Below are 25,120 nucleotides of genomic sequence, written 5' to 3' on the forward strand. Positions count from 1 at the left end.
GAATATCAAGGCCTCTCCATCTGATTGCCCTCATCATGCTCACTGACAACCTTGAGAAAGCTAGCTTTCTCACATGAAAGTCATCCTATGCATTGGCCCAAAAATCTTCTATAGTAGGAATATGTTTGAATGTGTTTTCGTGAGATGCCTTGATAAGACCATTAGGATCGAATCCTTGTCTTGCTCTATACCATCCTAGATGATACCATTCTAACTCCTCCACAGCTGCAAAGGCAACAGGATTGGGGCAAGTATCGTTGCCTATTCCCAATGAGAAGGTAATCCCTGTCTCACCTTTAAGTTTCATCATCTTGCCATAATGCTCAAGTTGCCTAGCCAATTCCATCAAAACTATCTTGTCGGATGGGTACCTTGGAAGTCTTTTGGAACAAACTATGCTTCCTGCTACTCTAATATATGTGAATTGTGGAAATTGGATGAACCAACTCTCATACTTCTTAAATTTTGCTTCCGCTTCCAATGATAGCCTCCTAGTAGGTGTCCCTCATAATATCATTACCATCTTCATGGCAAAGGCGTCATAGAACATCTTATAATCTTTGGTGTTGTGCAAATGAAGCTGTGGATAGCACTCATGCACCAAACATTGCCTAGGCCCATTGCCAATTACTCCTAAGGCTTTAAGTCCAGGATTTTCATATAGTCTCGCAATCAGATAGAAAAGATAGGATCCCATATAGAATTGTTTTTTATTTTGTACTGTCCTAAGTTGAGACTCTAGATTTTCAATTATTATTCTAGCCCAATCAAATTTTCTCTTTCCATTTTCAATCTCATCAATAAAATAGTACATCCAGTTATTGAGTTACATACCTTGAGCCACGCCCATGATCCAGCTGAGAAGCACAATAAGGTCATCATATTCTGATTTGAAATTCGACTTGGTGAGCTTTGACGACTTGGTAACTCCCTTCTTGCCTTCGTGTAACCAATTTTGATTTAGATAAATGAACTAGGCCTCCTGATTATCCTGAAAGAACCACCATCATGCCCCTATGCTGGGGAATAATGAATACTTCTTCGACCACTTGTCCGCTGATGTTAGCCAACACTCTCTTCCCTTCATCAAAAATGATAGACTTGGTCACAATATCAGTCTAGGATGCACACTCAATTACCAATTCCAAACAAGGCAAGGTAGGAGGGAAAGTCATCGCGTGTAAAATTTCGCTCTTGTAGATCTTCTTCGCCATAGGGGATTGTCCTTCCTTCAATCTATCATCAACTGTACCATGTTCACCGTGTCGATATTGGTATCACTTATTCACCTCACTTTTGAGAAGGTGGTCTTAGGCATCATGTCTTCCTTGTCTTTTTTGGTATTCGTTCCCTTTGGCTTCTTGCTTGCACTAACATCTACCATCCTAAACATTTATTTATGTCCGTTCATTCTAAATGATATGGACTACACTTATCAATCTCCAACCTTCTTTCTATTGATGGAATCTAACTTATTTTTGCCTCTCCAAATCCTATCTCTACACTTATCAATCTCCAAACTTCAATCCTAGGGGTGGGACTACCACTTATTTTTGCCTCTTCGTTACCTTAAGATGGACTACACTTATATCTTACAACTTCAATCCTAGGATGGTCTAGTTTATTTCTGCCTCTCCAAGTGTCCTATCATGAAATCTACACTTATATCTCCCAACTTCAGCCTATCAATGGAAATGATGAAGTGATGGATGAAAAGTGCAAAAAGAATATAAGGGAAATGAACCAAGCAAGAACAAAGAATAAAATCTGCCTTTAAAACAAATCTTCACCTCTAAAAATGAATGAGAATCTTACCATAAATCTGTCTTCTACCAATAACCAAGCCTCTTCATTACCTTAGAATTCGATCTCATAAATTTCAGTCCTCTTTGCAAATAATGATGCTCTAGCAAATGAATTGCCTGCAAAATCTGCCCTAAATCAGAATTTCGACAACCCAAAAAATCGCCCACACTTTCCAAAAATCAGACCTTAAATTGGCTTGCCAAATCACCAAATAAAATCGTCGAAGTTGAAGAAAATCGCAGCCCTTCGAGGAAAAATCAGACTTCAAAATTGTTGCCAATCTCGCAAAAATCAGGCCTCTTCACCACAAATTCGACCTAGGTCAGAAATCGCCCAACTTGCCAAAATTCGGATCTGCTCCTCCAAATTGCCCTAGGACAAAAATCGCCCTAGTTGGAAATTTGCTCCCTAGAAGAAAATCACTCCAACTTGGAAGAGGAGGTGGAAAGAATGAATGAAGAAATAAGAGGAGGAAAGCCCCTCCTACACCAAACTCTATGCCTCTCCAAGTGGGCCGACCTACTTGGAGGGAAAACAAAATTAAGTTAGTCCCTTAATTAATGGCCCAGATTTAAATGCAACATTAAAATTACTTAGCCCTATAGTGAAATTGGTCCATTTAACTACAAGTTTGATGCAAATTTGCAAAATAGAAATAAGATAAGCCTAGGAGATGTCAGAATTTTCATTTAACAACACCTTGGTAATTAAAATATCATTAAAATCAAATTTATCAAGCCAAAATCGATTTTCAATTCCAAATTACCAATTTCCTTTAACATTTCTAAAATCCTCTAGGCAAAATTTCAACAAAATTAATGAAATTTTGCAATTTAATCCAATTTCAATTTTGCAACACAATTTCAATTTTTTTAACAAAATAAATCCATTTCCCGGCAATCAAAATTTAAACTCCAAATACAATTTCACTATCAAAATTCTTTTCACCGAAAAATTTCAAGAGTTTCCAAGACGACTAAATCCAAAATTCATTTTGAAAATGCTCAAGCTTATACAATTATATCAAATTTTCAAAATCCGTCCAAGTCCAAAATTTGCAAATTTGTCCTGCCAAAAATTATTTTAACCATCGATAAAATATTGTTAAATTCTGCTTGGCCTAGGGACATAATTACATGTTCTAGAAAATCTAGTTTCGCACCGGGTGGGAAAAAAAACAAGTCCTCTCCTAGCTCGAAGGCGTCCAAGGTGTAAAAATTGTCAATTCAAAAACCTCTAGACCACTCCAAATCTTGCTAAGGCAATTGAAAAATTCCCAGCACTCGCAAAAATTGCCAAGGCTTGCCTTAAAAAGGGGGTCCCCAAAAAATTTTGGGGCGATGGTGTGAAAACCTCACAACACCAGTGTATCAATTTCAAGGAATGCTTTGCATTCCTCCTTTAATTGTTCAAGTGTTGCAGTTCTTTGAGTTTGATACGTCAGTATTTAGCAATGTTGTGTTGACCATCCATAGTGGTTGTGGAAGTTTGCACTACATTTTGTGTTTGTTTAGCTAATGTGCACTAACAGATCTATTCATTGGAGCCACCTTTTGTTGTTTTGGTCCATGTGGTAACATTTGGTGTTGAAGACAATGTTCTAAGATTGAATGAAAAGTGTCCTAACATGATGTTCATGCCTCACATTTTGTTTTCTTTGAGCATGCTTTGGAGAATAAATTTGGGACCAAAGGTTTAACTCTTGCATGTTATATCTAATTAGGCCAACCTAATTGATGTCATGTTGGGTTGTGATTAATATATAAAGGTGGATATCTTTCAAACATTGTGTATGATGTCGATATGATTGTGTATGGTATGTTATGAAGTGTGAAGGTGTGACTGTGCAAACAAATAGTGATCAAGTCAGTTTCAGATGTATAACACAGTGGCTATAATCAACATTTCTAAGAATGTGCTTCCCTCAATTCAACAATAAAAATTAATTGTAATCATTCCTTTTGTATCTTGCCCTCAAGAAGTGATTTAGTGATTAGCAAGTCCTTATATCTTGCCCTAAAGTTGTGTACCTTAGCATACAAGTCCAAATCAAAGTAGTGAACTACCTTGGCCTCTAACTTAAAACATTGTAATCAATTTTCATATAGTGAGCGTAATTCTCGCTGTGATTTTATCCACATTGGGTTTTCCACGTAAGAATCTAGGTGTCCTTGTACGTTGCTCTTTCTGTTTTACTTATTTACTTCTACACATGTTAATTGCAATGAATGGCTGATAAATGGTTAAGTTCAAATATCTTTGCATCAATTTATTGAACATTGATGGAGATACACATGCTTTTATCTTCATTCATTCATTAGAGATTGTCACCAATTGCTTCCATGTATAACACCTCTAAGACCCAACAATTCAATGTGTTAGTTGACTTTCCATAAGCTATGGTCCTTTTACCCTAGAACTTCTCTTTTAAAACTTGTGTTAATTTGTAAACCTGTTGACCTGTTACGGTAGTTTGTGAACATTAATCCTTTCTTCTTGTTCTTTCTTTCACATCTCAAACTCTTAACTGTGACATACAATCATGGAATTTACACAGAACTAGTTTCTCCATACTCGTGTTGTTTGTCCTTGTAATCAATTAATATTTTTATATATTTTTTCTTTCAATCTGAGGCATTCAAGAAAGTATATTCTTTTAACAAGAACTTTAAAAAAGAATTCTTTTAAATCTCTTCATAATTAGATAGTAACCCATCTCATATTTTTGCAGGTAATAATTACATTGTGGTGGAATATTTAGGTTAAATATGCATATGCCTGTAGCTGTAACAAGTCTAGATGCCATGAAGACTGGTGTAGTTAGAGTTTTCTACAGGCATTTTTACACTTCTAGAATATATCAAAAATACAAAGAGGTAATATAAGGTGCTCCTTAAATCACTACCATAGCAAAAAATAATAAGCCTAACCAACCAATTTAGAATTTAAGAATGCTAACCTTCACATCAGGAGACCAATTATCCAAGGCGGTTAATGCACAGGGAATAATGAGCGTGCTTAATGGTCCAAGATATGGATGTTTAACCTGTAATGAAAAAATAAAAAGAACGTCACTGTTTTATATTCAGAACAAAGGGCATCCTTCCACATAACAGATAATAGATTTATTCTTTGCTCATTATAATCTTTATCCAGAGGCAATCTGAATGCCCACATAGAAGCTTACAAATATAAAACAGAGGGAAAAAATAACATTGTTCGCAATGCATAATGCCTTAAAAGTTTGTCAAAAGTTTCCTATTGAAAACAAAATAATACACTGTGAAAGCAATCAAAACAAAAAATATAATTTCACAGCAGTCCAGGGTTAGTCATTGGATACTATTAAAATCACAAAAAACATAAGAGAATGGTATAGAAATAGGAAACATCTAATCATTGATAAGAAATTGTCATTGTAGAACCTACTTCGATAGCCCTCAAAATGTGCAAAGAGTTTAAAAAAATAGATTGGTGGTAACATCATACAATTATATATACTTTTGAGGTTTGCACACCATCACCTCATTGCAAATGGGAACCCCCTCTGCGGTCTTAGGTGGTTTTAGCTGGTAGCAATTTTCAAGTTTCCAAGTCGAAGAGATGAGTGTGCGAAACTTGTGCCCACTAGATAGTCAAGTTTGTCTAGGATATGGGTTTGGGCTAAGCTAGTCAAGTGTTATTTGATGAAATGAGTAAGAATCATTAGAAAATCATTCTCCCAGCTTCAGTTTCACCTTAGAAAGCCAAGAAAGGTTATGGGAGATTACACTGCTGAAGGGGTGTTGAATCCTGGAATTTGGCTAAGTTTCTGTTTTTTTAAGATCTCCCAGAATCTAGAATCCTTGATATAACTCCTAGGAAGGTGAAACCTATCTCAAACATCCTCACAATATTTATATGAAGTATAACTTAAAGTATAAGTAAATGTAACTTGGATGTTATATTTTATATAAATCCTCTTGCCCTCTAAGTTGCAGAAACTAGCTTGAAAATTTTAGGAGTTTACTTGCAAATGAAAAATACTAGCACTAGGTCAGAATCCAACCATGTCCTGGGATTGAAAAACCAAACCAACCCTGAAATTTCATCCCTTTTTAAAACAACTCTCGAGTGCAAATTGAAGAGAAAAATGAACGAAAAGTGCAAAATGATGTTTTTTTGAGATTAAAGTGTAAATACTAAAACAAAGTGAAAATCCTTAGTTAAGGACAGAATCGGCTGCCTACCTGAGGTTCCCATCCTAGGTGGCATCAATTTTCCACCCTCAAACATGAGCAATTCAAGGCATAGTTTGTGATCATCATTCAAAGCAAGTCCAACCAAGACATAAATAAATCAATGAATGATGTTGAAATAGAGCAATTTTCAAAAAAAAATGGTGATGATAAAAGATGAAAATGAAAACCCTAGAGGAACGGCGCAATCCTTTGCTCTTTTAGGATTCATAATCCTAACACCATCAAGATTTCTACCTCCCTTAATCAGATCAAAAAGAGAAAGGAATTTAAAGCATAGTTGGCAAGATGATCCTAAGCAACAACAATCAATGATGACCATATCCATGGGGGAAGTAGTGAAAGTTTGGAGGCAAAAAGGAAAGGATGAACCAAGGAGTGGTCAGGGAGGAGCGAAATCAAGTGCCATCCCAAGATTCCCAGTCCTCAACAATGTCAAATCTTTGCTTTATCTTAGTGAGCAACATTACGATGAGAAGAAGTGACAAAGTCAAATGCAAATCAAAGGGGAAATAATGGAGATACCGAACTTAGAAACATGACAAAATCAGTCCTAGGGAGATGGCAATATTCCCTGCCTCCCTATGATTCATGATCCTAAAACTTATGAACTCCGCCTTGCATCCATAAGGGAAAATATGAGGAAATGAAGGGGGTGGAATGTGGATTGCAAGTGTAGGAACAAGAAAAGCCAAAAGAGAGAAGTTACAAAAAGTTTTAGGCTCAAATTTGAGGCAATCAAGTAATGAAGTGATGTAAAGTAAGAATCCTAGAGGGACAATGGACCCTGTTGTGTTCTTGGGATTCCTAATCCTAGGAAAGGTGGGATTCCTGCCTTGGATTCACGGCTTTTAAAATACGCTAGGCCAACTTGCATAGATAGAAATAAACAAGAAGGATGTTTGCCTGAAACCATCAAAATTGGCATATAGAAGGTGAAAAAGAAAAATCCTAGGAGGACAGCAGCATACACTGCCCTTTTAGGGCTCTTAATCTGGATTAAGTCAACATTTCTACCTCGCATTGATGCAAAAACATGAAGCCATGAAGAGTAAAGTGAAGGAAATTAAAACAAGATCCAAATTAAGCTTTAAGCCCAATATCAAGGCAATCAACATTAAAGAAGGCAAAAATCAAAAATCCTAGAGGGAAAGCGGACTCAGCTACCCTCTTAGATTCTTAATCCTAGAAAGGGCTACAATTGCACCCCAACTAAGCAAAGAATTTTCCTAGCCTCATTCACAATCAAGACCAAATAAGAGAAGGGAGAAAATGATGAAATGTTTACTATAAGAAAATCAAGAATGTCTGAAGAAAATTCTAGGGAGGAGACAAAATCCACCTACCTCCAAGGATTCTAAATCTTCTAACATACCTAAACTCTTTCCATCTATAAGGACAAAATCCTAGCTTGAAAGGGATTAGAGACATGTCTTTGACCCCAAAATCGCACAATGAAGAAAGAGAATGAAGGATAAGAATCATGGGCAATGATATTTAGGAGAAAGAGAGTAAAATCAGACTGAGAGAACGCCTAAAACAACTCATGGTCATTTGATTTTGATCAAGAAGTCAAAAGATACAAAGTGAGGATGCTATTAAGCAAATGAAGATACAATTGAAAATGTGATCGGTCTGCCCATTGATTGACCAGATTGTCTCACACGTTCTGCAATGCCAGACAAGATCCTCGAATCCATCGCCCATAGATTTCGACAACTTTTAATTTTTGACATTGTAGACCAGCTTTGTGTACTAGCTTGTGTACCATCTTGAGTACCACATTCAAATGGAATGGTTCCTGAGTTTGGTGCACTTGACCAAAACAAATCATTCTAACTACAATGCTCATGTGTCCGCTAACACCTTCGATCGCAACCATGTCCCTCACGTGTTTGTCTTCTACTATATGCTTCTCAATATGTAGTCTTCCAACCTTCGATCCCCTTGACTTCCTTCGATATGATTTTGCCCCATGAGAGTCTCTACTTCCTAGCAGCGTTAGTGTGAGATGTCCCAAACGGTGTCAATTATTCTCAATGAGTTCAAATAGCTCGTCACCTTCTACTACTCGTGTACAGCCACCCCTGTTACATCCCAAATTTTGCCCTATTTTTTTATTTGATCATAACTGTTGGTTTAACGAATTATTTCTTTTCCTAATCATGTGAAATGAGTTAGTTATTTATATATGTTGTACCAGTTGTTAACAAATTATTTCTCTTCTTGATCGTAGGAAACGAGTTAATTAGTTATATACATTGTACCAACTGATAACGAATTATATCCTTTCATGATCATGTGGAATGAGTTAGTTATTATAGATGTTGATGAAATAACCAGTGACCTCCAACTGTTGCTAAATAATTAGCAATTGTTTGATTTGAATTATCGATCAATATATTTTTGAATTAATGTGTTGGCGAGAATATTTTTACTTCGATGATTGCAGGAGAAGACTGAAGAGAGGGGAAGCATTGCTAAACGAGGTCATCGGAATGGGATGATTGTTTGTTTCAGTCATCAAGATCAACAGGTATGACCTAAGACTCCCTTAGAAAGGATACGACGACTTGACCACAGGTTACATTATGGGACCGCATGAGCTATTTGGGAAACAATGTAATTAAAACATAAAATAAACTAAATTAAAATATAATTCGTACCTTTATAGAATTAATATTAAATCTTCTTATTTTATCATTATAATAAACACTTAAATATGAAGACAGAAATATAAAAATGAAATGGCACCAATAAATTATAATAAAATAATCTAATGATGTCACCTCATCCTTATACACACATGAACATATATAAGAGCATATTATATTAATAAAATAAGTTCATAACCTTTCAACTTCTCCTTATTTCTTTTCCCTCCTCATTTCTCCTCCTTTCAAATCGAAATTCTTAATGCATCCGAATAGACTTCTTGGAAACGAATGGAAGCCGAGGAGACTCGGCTTAGTTATTAAAAGTCGTGATCAAATTAGGAGGCTCATACTTCTTCCATTTTTTGTTCTCTCCATCCTCTACGTTTGCGTTTGAAACACTCTCTCTCTGCGGATACCATACTTTTTGCACCCCGAATCCATGCAATATAGAAATATATTCACCGTGTTGTTTATATTCACCGTGTTATTTATCATTATTGTCGGATTGAAGCCGGAATTAAGCCTTAGATTTGCGGGAGTCAAGATACAACCAAACTCGCAGGTCATGAATCCTGTCAATAATATTTCTTGTTTTGGTAATCCGTGATAAACCGATTTGGAGAGGTATTTTTTGGCAAGATTAAATACATAGAAGCAGTGCTAAATGTGAATCGATTTTTACTCAACTTAGCTGATGCATAAAGAAATATGGTGAACAAATTGCATATGTTTTTCCAATCCTTTTTCTTTCTCATTCTGGTTTGATATCCACCCTCAGCCGATTAAGACTGATAAGTAGATATAAATCCATAATGCTAGCTATTGTAATCTGAGGTGTATATGAAATCAATCACCAAGTTAATCCTGAGCTTACAGCGATTATAAATCCCTTGGAAGTTGTAATAATCATAATTGTTAAAATCAATCTATATCATCACACATGCTTTAATAAACTACCAAGCATATTCAGAACACTTCAACACTGAGGAATTCACCTAGCAATGAAGCCATAGCAATGGTGAAGAGGTGTAAAATTAAATCAAAATCATGCGGACACTAAAGAATTCACCTGGCAGAGAGGCCAATGAATGGTGAAGAGGTTTAAATTAAATCTGCAAAATAAATCAAGAAATCAAATTGGCATAAATAATTAATAGCTCATGCATGCCCCGCAATGGAATCTATTGTCAAGTCGAGTGGTGGAGATCAAGTTCACGAACCCAACTAAAATCCTTGGCCAAGGTAGTTATAGGCATATGTGCCAATCATGAGATCTTTTTGTTTGTCCATAGGCATCAGTTATATAGGTATAACTGATGGGGCACTCAAACCACTGGGTAGCTCGAATGGCTAAACTTAAGAACATCTCAAGCCCGATCCCGAGGTAGGGAGGGTCGTTCTATTAAGATAGGATGTGTGAGGATAAGTATGGTCCGAGGTTGGGAGGTTAAGCCTATGTCAATGCTTCTCCTCTCACCAATGCCGAGGCTTGAACAACAAGATGAAGGGATTCCTCTATTATTTTTGTATATTTCTTTGCACTTTTACCTTAAATTCCTTAGAAGAATAAATAGAAAGTTCAATTCCATTTTAATGGATAGTCATTACTTTATTTTAAGCTGAATATGTTAACAATTAGAAATGTGTTCATTTATTATTTTGTTATACATGAATTACAGCTAGAATGGTAATCAGTTACTTGTTAATCAGCTTATTAGGTGTTTTAAATTGGTTATGAAAATTCGTTTGATCATTGTCATGTGAAATGGAATTAGTTACTTGTTAATCAGCTTATTAGGTGTTTTAAATTGGTTATGAAAATTCGTTTGTTACAACCCCCTTTGGCATTGTTCAATGTGCATCCTTTGGTACCTCCTTCAGCACACTCACTCACTTCGGCAATTCCTAGATTACCTTCTCCTCCTTTAGGCAATCCTTCAGCAAGTCTTCAGAGTTGTCATCTCCTCTTTGCTTCCGCCAACATCAAGGTTTTCTAAATGACCTTGTACTCATCTCCTTGTCCCCTCGAGATATGATTTTTATCTTTATTCAAGGTTATTGGTATTAATTATTCCTTTAGTAGAGTTTGAGGATGCATTGCCACCTTCGGCTTTTGTCGCGCTCCTCTTCCCCTCGAGTATTTTCCTCATACTATTGTAGGATTTGTTTATGACGGTTTTCTCTAGTGTCTTCTTGTGTGTTATGAAGGGCAAGAAAGTGTTCTGCCAATAGCCTTGGTAAGTGGCATATCAAAAGGTCCACCGCCAAACTCGTGCATAGTTAAGTCCACACCAAATTTTTAGGAACTTCTTCCCATCTTACCTCCCTTCATATATATGTTTCAATGGATGCTTCCAATATGTTCATACACTCCACCTTGAATGTTCTTTATCCTTCAAACAGTTCTTCGCTATTATGTGTCATTGTTGCTCACTAATTGGTCCATTACATTATTCTTCGCACGTAACACTCCATAATCATTCCCAGATTTGTCTAGGCAACGATGCCAAATGTTTGCCCCATAAGGTCTATGCTTAAAACAAATAACAAGTGTCCTGGACATAACAATAAACATGTGCAATATGAGAGAACTCACAGGTGCATGTTTATTAATCTCATAAATACTTACAATGTATCTCAAAGTAACATCAGTACTTTCATTTCATCACGACAACATCTCTCGAAGATAAGTACATGGATATAAATAGAGGTGTTGAGGGGATGCAAGTGCCACCCATCAGCAATTGTCGCCCAATGTGATATCCCCGTCAAAATAAAAGTATAGGATACAACAGATTGCTGGTTTGATTGTCAAGATTCATAGCAAGAGGTTGGATCTAGAAAGGAATCAGGATTAATGCTTCTAATTTGTGGTCCCTTAGACCAATGGTCTCGTGGATGTCATTAAAATCCTTCATTCATTCATTCATTCAAATAAGAATCATATAGTTCAATAATAAATCAATAAAATAGTAATAGTATAAATAATGATATAGTTAATGATTTATTAGAATCATACTATAATATTGCATAATATATTATTATAAAAGTATGAGATAAAATATTATTATTAGTAATAGTAATAATAACATATATTAATAGGAAATGTAATTTATATTAGTATTATTAATATAATAGATGTAATTAATATAATTAAAACTATTAATATAATAACTAATAATATTTATTTATGAAAGGACATGACTCTAAGAATGAAAAGCTATATATAGAATATTAACATTGAGAAATTAATAAATTATTAATTAGATATGGAAGAGAGAGATATCAAACGAGTTTACAAACAATCTGAATAGAGAAATTTGGATTATTAAATTAATTTCCTGATAGGGGTCATTACTGATGGTATCGAAGCTGGCTTTCTTGTTCATAAATAAATTTTCAAGAGGGCTTATCAGGAATTTTTACCAGAATTTCTTAGTTTGCAAAAATAAGTGTGTTGAATTTGAGAAAATAAGATTATTTCCTTCGGTCCGTATGCTGGAAATCAAGGGTTGAGTTTTTCTTTGAGTTCTTTTCTTAAGTACTGAGTGCACCGGGAAATATTTTAATATTTGAAGGAGCTTTTATTTTTAATAAGTGGGCCACATGTTGTGAAAAATATAAGGTTGAAGCTTATATTTGCTCAGTTATTATCCTTGGCGGAGATTTAAAAGAAAAAATTGCCGAGAATTTTATTAAGAAGACTTTGATTTAATAGTTTAAGATATATTGTCGGGCCTTCATTGTGTGATTTGTATATAATATATTTGCCATGGAACTTGGACAAATAGGGCAGGCTGTCAAATTTGTATGTTTAATATTGGGATATTTGGTAATGTCAAGTTTGGCAGTATCAAGCAAGGAATAAAAACATTTTGAGCTAAGATACCAATTCGTGGGCGTCAGGGGTGGCTTCCGCATCCGAGACGGACAGATGCCGGATGCGCCCAAATGCCCTGTGGGTGTTGGCTGGAAGCCAGTCGCAGGCAACCGAATGCACCGGGAAGCTAGCTTCCGGCCATTTCCCCGCGCATCTGGTTGCCCGCGGGTGGCTTCTGACCAGCACCCGCAGGGCATCCGGGTGCATCCGCAGGCCCTGCGCCAACTAAGCCCAAAAAAACAATAAAAAATAATATTTTTTCACTTAAACTTGCATTAAGACATGTGATGGAAAGCATTTTTAAAGTGTTTTTTTCACTATGAAACCCTAAAATGACCCTAGAAGTCAATATAGAAGCATTCACAAGAGTCATTTTAGAACTTTGTTTGCACCTACAGCCACTCCTTCATTGTGAAGCTAAGTTCAACATTTTCGAAGAGGATCGATCGAAGAGGGAGAGATAGCTTTCTCAAAGAAGTTTAAACCATTCAATGTAAGTGATCAATCCTTTTCTTGAGTATTTAGATGAATTTTTTTGAGTTTTTGATGATTTTTTTAAAGTTTTTTTTCAATTTTTTTTTTTGAAAGATATGTAGAAGCAACTTTGGGTATCTATTTAAGTAGTTTTTCTCACTTCTTTCCACTTGTATGCATGATCATTGATGTTCATAGTTGTTAGGAACTAATTAAAATTTATTTATTTTCTTATAAAATAGGTTGCAAAAAACTAGGCAAGAATGGATACCGGTGGTAGTGCTAGTCAAAGTTCAGTGGGGGGCCAAGGAGAGGAAGGGACTGATAATTTCAAAATTGATGTAGGTTCTCCTTTGTGGAGACATACAACACGGATATCACAGGTTTCAGGAGGTGGCTCATACTATTGGAAGTGCAATTATTGTCAAAGTAACAAATGAAAACCTTTCAATAGCTCATATTCCCGAGTGAAGCTTCATTTTATGGGCCCTGCTGGCAAAGGATTTGGAATGTGCAAAGGCAAAAATGGTACTGGGATGACTAGTGCGAAAATACTTTCATTTGTAAGAGAACAAGAAGCTGCTGATGCATTGATCAATAGATCAAAAAATTGTTACTATCAAGGTCCTTCCTCAAAGAGCAAGCCACAGACACCCACTGAACCAATTGCATCCTCCCAACACCCATTCTTGCAGGTACCTGTGCCAAGAGAGGATGAGGAAGACGTGGGAGTTTCAACCCGCAAAAGAGGCCCATTGCACACCACATTTAAAATGGAGGCAAGAGACCGTGCTGATGAAGCTATTGCACGTTGCCTCTATGCGAATGGGCTTTCTTTCAACTTGGTGAGATCACCATATTGGAAGGAAATGGTGGCAGCAATCAAAGAATCACCAGCTGACTACACAAGCCCGGGCTATGAAAAGCTGCGTACAACTTTATTGCAACAAGAGAAGGCACATATAGAGAAAGACCTTCAACCAATCAAAAAATCTTGGAAAACTTTGGGTCTAACTATTGTGTTAGATGGTTGGAAGGATACAAGAAACCGGCCACTCATTAATGTGATTGCAATTTCCCCCAAAGGGGCAATGTTTTTGAAGGCTATTGATTGTAAGGGGCAAGTGAAGGATTCGGAATTCATTTCTAGAATTCTCATTAAGGCCATCGAGATGGTGGGTAGTGAGAATGTGGTATAGGTGGTCACTGACAATGCCAAAAATTGCAGGGGTGTGGGTGCTTTAGTTGAGAGTCGGTATGACCATATTTTTTGGACTCCATGCACTGTACACTCCCTTAACTTGATCATGCAGAGGATTGGCACTGAAGTAGATTGGGTGAAGAAAATATATGAAGAGGGGGAGGACATACAGATGTTTGTGACCAACCACCACATGTTACAATCCATTTTTAGAACATACTCCAAATTGGAGTTGCTGAAGTTAAATTAATTTTTTTTAATTACTAAGTTTCATGGTTTTGTAATTTAGTTAGAAATAAAAATTTATAATTATATTGTCAATTGACATATTGTTAACTTGCTTAGGTTGTTGAGACCCGTTTTGCATCTCATACAATTGTTATGAGATGACTCCTCAAGGTAAAAGATGCATTAAGTCAAATGGTCATCGGTAATCAATGGGGTGTATGGAAGATCTCAAATTCAGAAAGAGCACAAAGGATCAGGGATTTGATCTTGAATGAGAGTTCGTGGGCTCGTGTGGCATATGTATTTGATTTCACCGAGCCCATCATGACTATGCTCCGTTTTGCTGATACAAATACACCTTGCTTGGGGGATGTGTATGATGGCATAGACACCATGGTTGAGAAGGTAAAACATTCTATACAAGCACATGAGAGTGACCCCACACAATGTGAAGCCCTATGCAAACAAATGCAACCAATTATCCACCATCGCTGGAATAAGATGACTACCCCATTGCACCTCCTTGCATATGCCTTATCTCCTAGGTACTATAGTGAGGAGATAGTTGGAATGTTGGGTAGAGTTGCAACATTTGCGGATGAGGAGGTTGTTGAGGGGTGCCACAAAGCCCTTACAAAACTCTTCCCATTGGAAGAAATGCATGAAAAAGTGAGGGAAGAATTTGGGTTGTTTGCTTCGAGGTTAAAGCATTCTCCATTTGCACTAAAGGACCAAAATAGAATGGGAGCTATCACATGGTGGTACATGTATGGTCAAACTTTCAAGCATCTTCAACCTCTTGCAATCAAAGTCCTATCACAAGTAAGTTTTTTATTTTGTTTTGTGTATTTGTTTTAAAATTTTATGTTTACACTTGCATTCTAAAATTTAGTGTTTTACACATTCTATAAAATTAATTTGCTTTTCATTTGTATGTTTTGTGACAACTATATAGGTTGCTAGTTCTTCTGCTGCTGAAAGGAATTGGAGTACATACTCCTTTATCCATTCGGTGAAGTGCAACCAGTTAGGCTCCAAGAAAGCTGAGGACTTCGTCTTTGTCCACACCAACTTGCGTCTTTTGTCACGTAAGAATGATCATTACAAGGAAGGGGCAACAAAGGTTTGGGATGTAGCCCCTAAGTGTGCAGATTTGGATGCAACACTTCATGATCTTGTTACAGTTGGAGACGGCGATGGTGATAATGTGGCATGTGGTGCATCTAGCATAAGTGGAACCATGCTGGTTCAAATGATCTTTCAGCAGTTGGAGATGACAATGAGAATGTGGATTTTCTTGTGAATCCTTATGATTTAGAGTCAGACTCTGATTGATTGAATCTTCAAACTTCAATCATTTACCATGTTTTTAAATTTTATTTTGTTGGAATCTTGAACATGACTTATTTGAACTTATTGTTTAAGAGTCAAGACTAAACGCTAATGTTGGACAAGCACATATCAATATTTATATATGAATATCATATGAATTTTGAAATATCTTGAATTTTGATAAAGGGTTCCGGTTAACTGTTAAGTATCATAGATTCATAGTCATATTATGATTTATCAAATGATTTGTTTTTATATATTTCTTGCATTTCTTTGCATATGTTAATATTATAATTTATATATATTATATGTGTGTGTGTGTATATATATATACATTTCCTCCCGCATCTGCATAAAATAAAAAAATCCACGCATCCCGTATCCACTTCCGGAATTCACTTTAGAATCCGCATCCGAATCGGTAACTTAGATTTTGAGTAATGAATAAAAATTTACTCTCTAGATAACCGTGAAAGACAAGAGCTTTGCTTATGCGGCAGCAGAATCTGGCAAAACCTGATGGTAATCATTGTTTTGAATAAATACTCTGATTATTCTAGCACTGAATAAAGTTTGGGAGCTTGATAATTTTGGGACGAAGGTGCTTAGCGTGATGTGACATATTTTGAAGTGCTTACACTATACAAAACACGGAGAAGTAATGTTGGGTTCACGACCTTAACACAGACTAGCTTAAATAGTGGATCAGGAATTGATATGTGACAAATACCAGTATCATTTATCACACCATGTTGAGGATATGAGTACAAAGCAGGTTTTCGATTTCATCTCCATTTCTCTACTTATTCTGGCGAATATCTGAAGACGGCAAGAGGCATGCATTCCTTCTTTTGATCGAACCATCATCAAAGGTGATTTACAACACTATTAACTCGTCGATGACTCATTAAATGAGCTATTAGCTGGACTGACTCATCGCCAACCTTAGTCATTCATAACAGTCTGCAGCTGTCCTAGTTCATTCATCGGGGTCTTGAATCCAAATTGGGGATTTATTGTTTTAAGCACAAATCTCTGAATGAGCAGAATAGAATGAAATGTAAAGCAGAAGTTAAGTCTAAAAGAAATGTAATGTGATAAGAGTTACAAGCAAATTTAAAGGGCAAGATATGAAGTGCAACTCAGATTTCTACTGAAGAATTCATGCTGCTGTTTGTAAGGAATATGTGCAGTCCCCTGTAAATATCATATGGAGATTCAACGAAATCCTTAAAAAGCAGAAATATATCTTGAGGCATTATGAGATTGTGATCAAATTTGTAAAGAAAAGATATACATCAATTATTGGACCGTGACCAGACTTGTGAAGAAAAGACCTACACCATCCAAAGTCAGAATGTGATTAGATTAAGGAAAGCATATATGAGTAAGAAGATGACTTGCGAAAGGATCAAATTAGGAAATTTATAAGTCTTTCATCCTTAATTGGATCTTCTCAATTGAGCAGGAGAAAGAAATAATTAGAGCAATATGTGTAAAATCAGATTATCAATTTGATTTATATATAAATAAATACATATCAGAGATAAAGGAAAACAGTATGTGGTGTTAGAAGAATAAAAACAAAGTTATATCAAAATAATAAAAGGAAATAAGGAAGATTGCTGCTCATTTTTAAGAAGATATGAAGGAAGAAATTTTCAGATGTAAGTGTGAGCAGACTAAAAATCAGGAAATAAATGGAGATTTATAATACAGTACAATAAATGGTGCATATAGCTGATAACTGGCTGAAAGCATAAAGAGACATCAGAGTATAAATAAACAAATCCAGTCATTTGCATCCGATATAACCAGATATAGACATATACATAAATTACACCACTAACACAAAAGGAAAGATTTTATTAGGATGTGCATCCTTGAACGTGGTATATTATCTATCATAATAATTAGAATCAATTCACTTAAATAGTATCCATGCCCAGCCCATTATAAGTCTAAGCAAGAAGGAATAGGTAGGGATACGTTAGGAGAAAGGTCTGCTTAAATCCATCCAACAGGTTATTCTGAGATGGGTAAGGATCGGCATCCCTATAAGATGCTTTGAAGATTGACCAAGATGGGATCAAGTTGCCTTGAGGTTATTCCAAGATGGGATTAAGGACTTGGATCCACAAAAACCTTGAGGAAGACCGTTGAGTTTGTTGTCAACGCGACCTATTGCATCTTAGCATTCCTTCTAAACCAGAGTTATAATTGGAATAACATGACTTTTTAATTCATAGAGGTAGCCTTAGGAAAGAGAACAAAGGTGTATTCAGGCTAGTCCAACCAATCAATTATTCCAAGATGGGTAAGGATCAGCATCCCTATAAGATGCCTTGAGGATTGACCAAGATGGGATCAAGTTTTGGGATCAAATTTCCTTGAGGACATTCCAAGATGGGATTAAAGGATTGGACACACAAAAACCTTGAGGAAGATCATTGAGTTTGGTGCCTAAACAATTTGCTTACATCCTATGTATTTTTTTTCGACTAAGAATGATAATAAGAGCAAAACAAAACAAGCATCCACCACTTTTAGACTTTGTATGGGATCGGTTTATCATGACACTTTTCTTTTAAAACTTATATATATACCTGTACTAATTATCACTTGTGGTTGCAAGATTCTATCAAAGAAGTAAATCATCTTCTTGACTCTAGTAAACTATAGGGCATTAATCAAGAATGCATGTACTATGCATCTACATCGTGTTTTCATGCATTTACGTGTTTTCATGTGTTTTTTTCGTATTCTCATGCATTCATGTGTCAACTTTGTGTATGCTTCGTGTTTTCATGCATTATGATGTATACTCCCTAAATTTCTTACATCTTCTAGCATCCAATTATATGCTTCATATAATGGTTCTACAAAAAGTCATGTATAAATGATTTTTGCTTGAGGACAAGCAAAATTTGAGAGGGGAGGACCGTGATATCCCCGTCAAAATAAGAATCATATAGTTAAATAATAAATCAATAAAATAGTAATAATGTAAATAGTGATATGGTAAATGATTTATTAGAATCATACTATAATATTGCATAATATAATCTTATTAAAACATGAGAATTAAATATTATTATTATTAATATATTCTATTCTTGCATTCTCTCATCTTGATGATGGATCACAAAGTGTAATCCGAAACGTTGATGTTTAAAAAAACTTACACAATGAAATCCAGAAATAAATTCACTCATTCTAAATGGACTGTGGAAATCTGATAATGTTAATATATATTATGCAATAGTATTAAAAATAATATTAATAATAATATATATTAATAAGAAATATAATTTATATTAGTATTATCAATAAAATATATGTTATTAATATAATATATATGATTAATATAATTAAAATTATTACTATAATATAATATTTATTTACGTAAGGACATGACTCTAAGGATGAAAAACTATATATAGAGAGAATGTTAACATTGAGAAATTAACATTCAGTTACAAAAGAAATGTATATCAAACGAGTTTACAGACAGTCTGAATAGAGAAATTTGAATTATTAAATTGATGTCCTGATAGGAGGCATTACACCTAACTTTTAGTTTGTGGTGACTGATCAGGGAAGTATTGTTAAAAAAAAAATTGGGCTACTATTCACCAATGGCTAATATTCACCAATTGGCTGTTATTTTTATTCACCAATTTATGGCGGACATGTTGTAACTAGTTTTAACCCTGAAGTGGCAAAAATACTTGTATAAAACTGCTTAGGGTTAGGGATTGTCTCAAAAGGTATGATGCAAAAATTGGTTCTTGCGGCAATGTTGAGCTGTAAGGGATTACAGATTGTAATCAGGTTGTAATCATTGGATTGTAATAATATTGGACTTGTTGTTTGGTGGACGTAGCCCAGGGATTGGGTGAACAGCGTTAAATCTTGGTGTCTTGTGTTCTTTTCTGTGTGATCTATTATTTTATGATATTGTTTATATTTGCATGTAATTGTTATTTCTGTCTGTGGTTAAATCCTAACACTAACTACCTACCCCTTGACAAACACTAATTATCCAACAACAACCATTAAAGGATTTCATGGCCAAATGATATATGCTGGCTGAATTAAATATTCACTAATTACACTTAAGTTTACTTAGGATAGTGCATTTTCATATTAGTTGTTAATGTAGGCACATAGGAGTTTGCATGTCATTTTAGCACATGGTGTAGGAGAAAGCCAATTGAGGTGGAGTTAGTTGTCATCTCATGACTTTATGTGTGAGATCCATCTTTAGTGCTCCTATCACATTATCATCCTCTCATTGTTGCAAATGTTGCACATACTTTGTTGTACAATGGAGGATGATCCACCGCTGGTGGACATGTGATTCAACCTTGTTAGTTCATAAGTTATCTCTTGCATTACTCCTAGTTATCATGCATCACCTGTATATCCAAGCACATCCCTTAACCACCTCCTATGTACTATAAGTTGAGTGGTTGTATCAAGCATTGACAAATCGGTCTTTTGGTGCAACAACCCCAATCTAACAAGTGGTATCAGAGTTTGGTCACAAGTTCGAATCCTCAAACCCTCGGGTAACATTGAGGGGGAGATTGTTAGAAATTTGTTCAGCGCTCCCCTCAGGATTCATGACAAGGGCTTAACCTCCTTATGTGTACTATAAGTTGAGTGGTTGTATCAGTAATTGACAGATCAGTCTTTTGGTGCAACGGCAATCCCACTCTTAACACATTGATCATATCATCTTGTCTCTCTCATTTGTGCTATCAATTGAGCTTTTAGATCTTGGCATATTTTCATTCTTTGCCTTAGGAAAATTCTTACAATATCCCTAAGATGTTTAAGCCAGGGGTGGAAGTAGCAAGGCAGCCCTTCCTGCTACCCTTGAATAAGTAAGGCTTGGAAAGGCATCAACTACGACAATAGTTAGTGAGAGTTTCAGTGTTGTGTGTTAGGGATTTAGATGGGGGACGAATCACCATGGATGGAGAACTTTGCGAAATCGTTCTTCTCAGAAGACTTTTACAAAATGAAAAATGGACGGATTTTGGTTTTTCAAGCATCTTTTTGTCATGGCTTCTACAAAGGTAACAAATAGGACATTTCTTCATACCATGCTGTTTTTTGAAGATGCGTCAGGGGCTTTGAGGTTTTAACAATCATTTTAGCAATGTGAATGCATTGGGAAAAATCTGGCTATATCTGTCACTGAGAGATTATTTTTGGCACCCTAAAAATCATGTTGTGGCCGTCAAGGAACCTTAGCTTGGATGGCCACAATTTCTACTGTAATCTTTTTATCAAATATTAATACAATCGCTAAAACCTAGGTTGCGCTTTACAGATCAAAAAGAGAGCTTTTCTGATTTTTTTTAAAAAGTCACCATAGTGACTTATATGGTTTGGATTTATTGATGTTTTTAGTATTTAGGGCATGTTTCATGTTTATTCTTGTCATTACATCTACCAAATTATATACACAATGAGGCTCATTGTCTTGATCCTTCCATAGTCTAATATGGATTTGCTAGTTGTTTGTTTGGGTTGCAGGTGCTCTTAAACAATTAGAGTTCAGGCTCTTTTTGGCATTGGCTCCACGGCTCATTGGCAAGCAGAAAGAGGATAGAAGCCATTGAGGAAGGGCCAAATATCAAACTATAGGCTCCATACAACTCTTCATTGCCCTAATAAGGTTCTTCTCAATTTGGTAAAGAGGATTATAGGTAAGAAAAGATTAATGGCTACCAAGGTCTCAAGGAATGATTCTTGCTGATTCCTATGAGAATTTGAGTTGTGGCATCAGTTCTACGGAGGTTTGAAACTAGTTAGAAATGCTTCTCTCAACTCCAGACAATGTGGAAGAAGTAAGAGGATTTAAAGGAAGGAGTGGGTGATTAAGAGGATTTAAAGGAAGGAGTGGATGATGCAACTGTCTCTGTAGATTTAGTGGGCAGGAACAGAATGCTATGGAGATAGAGATTGAGCAGCTTTCCCAGGATTTGGTTACTTTAACTGCCTTCTCTCAGGATTTTTGCACTGTAATTAAGCATCTCCTGATCTCCGACAATCAAGGTCCTTTGGATGTATTGAGCACCTACTTCAATCTGAGCTTGGATGATAGCAATTTGACATCTTTTGTTTTTCACTTTTTCCCTTTCTATATGCTTTGTTTGATAATGTTTTTTGCTTCTATTTTAGGCCTGCTGCACTCCTGTTTAACTTGTCAACACAATCATTATAATATGGTTTGTGGGTATTTTCTCTTGTTCATTCCTTGTGATGTGGCCCCGTGGTGCAGGGCCACCTTAAGAACAAGAACACAAGGAGGATAAGAGTGTTGATGTTTTGTAGCTTCACTCAGATATATATATATATAAGATTATAATTATGTTAATGAACAAACATCTATTCTTTATTCACTTTCTTATATATCTAAGTGATCGCTGCTATTTGGAAAATACATACCAGACATTATGGCAGTACTATTACATTTGCAGCGATGTTCTCAAAACTAACATGGTATCAGAGCAGGCGACTCCGGGCCTATTTGTCATTAAACTATTAATCTACAATGCCAAAATAATTCAATAAATGAAGAATATATACACACATAATCTGCAGATGATCGAAATCTAAAAGGGTTCTCTACCATAATGTGAGGTGACTATTCTCTGAGCATGTATTCGAAAGTTCCTAAATTGGTAAGCGTAGATTGTGAGTCAGAAGTTTAAGCAAGAATCGAATGTAGAGGAACTACCAGCTTGCCGTGTTGATGTATTCTCTTGAGCCTGCAAATTTTTCTGAAGTTTATGTCTATGTTCCGTTTGAATTTATCAACAATAGAAATTTCAAACACCAGAGAAACACAAGTCGTTCTTACTCTTTCATTTTCACCGGCAATGGCTTGAAGGCATCATTCAATGATGAAGATTAGACATTGGTCAAGAACAGTGAGATTTCGTACCATTTCTTCAAGAAACCCAAGATCCACTGCAATCTCGTTGCCTGAGGAACAAAACGCAGAGCAGCACTGTTGCCCATCGCAAGAGAAGAATGCTAGATAGAAAGGTAGGAATGCAGTTCTCAGTTTTACAAAAAAAATTGAAGAACAAAAGTCCTCGAGATGCTCACAATTGACGACGTGAGATTAATCTTGAATTTCATTGCTTATAAGCTGTGGCATGTGGGGGACACTATGATCATGTGGCAGAGGTTTCCTCCTCAAATTCCCAAGGAAAGAAGATGCATCGGATGGTGTCAAGGAACAAAAAGGAAACAGTCCAATCAGAACTACATATACCGTGTATACTTAGTGGTGACCATAGAATTCATGAAGAAACAAGTAGTCAACAACTAAATAATTAATTCATCCACTAATATAATTCCAGTCAGCAACCAAGGGAATACAATCTATTTATTATCTTGGTGTTCCCAGAAAATGACGAGTTACCAAATTAACTATGTATAGATATCTGTTATGAAGAATTGATTGACAGTTATTCTATGGTGCGACTTTGTGAGATCCAGCGAATTAAGGGAAATTACTCAAGCGACATCAGTATGTCAAACTTGAAAGGGACATGAACATTTTATACACGTCCATTAATGATTTCTAAAACCAAGCAACACTGAGAATTCATAGCTGGGAACTAAAGGTGATTATTGAAATAAGGTCTGTCATATAACCAAAGTTGTAGAAGACTTATAATAAAAGACATCCATCAAGTAGAAAATATACACAATTAACTTTTTGGAAGGAAGAGAGGTTAAATTCACATGGAAGGATATAAGAGGTAATTTTATGAATTTATTTCATTTTTGTATGAATTTATGTTCATTAAGATTTATACATAATTTTGGAAAGATGATATATATATATATATATTGAGATATTGATCATCTTCGAAAATAATATGTTGAAAATTTGATTATAGTATGCAATATATGTTTAATGTATATATTTAATTAGATATTTATTATATTAGAATAATGTGGATCATTCTTAAAGTAAGAGGGAATGACATTAGTTTCTGATTATCTACATTTTGTTGAAAAGATCTTATATTGAATATTATATAGGTCTCTTTCTTATTTTTATTTTTATGCATACTATAAGAGTTATTTGCTTTGATCTTTTTCTCTCAAAATGTTCTTGCAGGAAAAAGAGGGAGACTCACATTTTAGCCAAGCTTGAAAGAGAGGGAGCAAATTGAAAATATGATTTAGTCAACCTTTGGTGATCTCGATCATATTGATTCAGAGGGAGTAAACCATGTTGTGATGGAGTCTCTATGATCAATAAGTTATAGCAGTCATGAGGACTATGATTCATGAATATACCTTGTGACTGTGATTTTAATGGGCCTACCCCCTGTGTATGTCATGAGGAAGTGACGACTTCCAAATGATGTCACTTGTATTTGCAGAAGTTATTGTAAGGTGATGATCTTACAATAGCTTGTATTATGAGATCAAATAAATTGAGTAAATGATGAATGTCTTGCATCTCAACATTCTGGGAGACCATTACTCGGAGTATTTGGTGAATATCTTTGATATTTTGAGAGGCCAATACTCTTGATATCAAATGGGATATCAAAATCTTTTGAGTACTTGGTGAATATCTTTGATATTCTACAAGGCCAATACTCATGATGTCAAATGTGATATCACACCTTATTTGAGTACTTGGTGAATATCGGATGTCGATATTCTAGGAGGACAATACTCTTGAAATCAAATGTGATATCAAAACCTTTTAAGTACTTGGTGAATATCTTTGATATTCTGGGAGGCCAATACTTGTAATATCAACTATGATATCAAAATGATAGATATCATCTGATCAAAGATATATTTTTTGTCATAATATTACCAATGGTGTAATACATGTCTCGTGTTTATCCTCCCTAGCTAAGAGGGAGTGTTAATATTTTGTAGCTTCACTCGGATATATATATATATATATATATAAGATTGTAATTATGTTAATGAATAGACATGTCCCATGGAGGGACATGTCTATTCTTTATTCATTTTCTTATATATATAAGAGATCGCTGCCATTTAAAAAATACATACCAGAGATTATGGCAGTACTATTACATTTCCAGCGATCCTCTCAAAACTACCAAAGAGATCTTATATGAGATATTTAAATTCATTTGAGTCATTTGTAATGTATTTGAGTCTATTTTGTCAAGGTGTGAAGGAGAGACAAGTCATTTGTAATAAGTTATCAAAATTGTTCAAGGATGTCTTAATGTGGTCAATAAGGTCAAAATGTGTTTGTAAACTGAAGGAA

General features: G+C 35.4%; 1 protein-coding gene across 2 annotated transcripts in view; it reads right to left on the reverse strand.

The window, feature by feature from the left end:
- The window catches only part of LOC149559224 (uncharacterized protein At2g39910-like), a 133,331-nt gene that overhangs the window by 101,224 nt on the left and 6,987 nt on the right, over positions 1–25,120 (reverse strand). Inside the window, exon 3 of one of the 2 annotated variants that reach the window (XM_089833149.1) lies at positions 4,766–4,852. The exons of the other annotated variant lie outside the window; for it this stretch is intronic. Coding sequence (XP_089689275.1) covers positions 4,766–4,852 — 87 coding nt within the window. The remainder of the gene's footprint in view (positions 1–4,765; positions 4,853–25,120) is intronic. 2 annotated transcript variants of the gene reach the window in all.

The sequence above is a fragment of the Cupressus sempervirens genome, chromosome 5 (genome assembly GCF_028749045.1).
Source record: "Cupressus sempervirens isolate cs-2001-9-10 chromosome 5, ASM2874904v1, whole genome shotgun sequence".
NCBI classification, from domain to species: domain Eukaryota; kingdom Viridiplantae; phylum Streptophyta; class Pinopsida; order Cupressales; family Cupressaceae; genus Cupressus; species Cupressus sempervirens.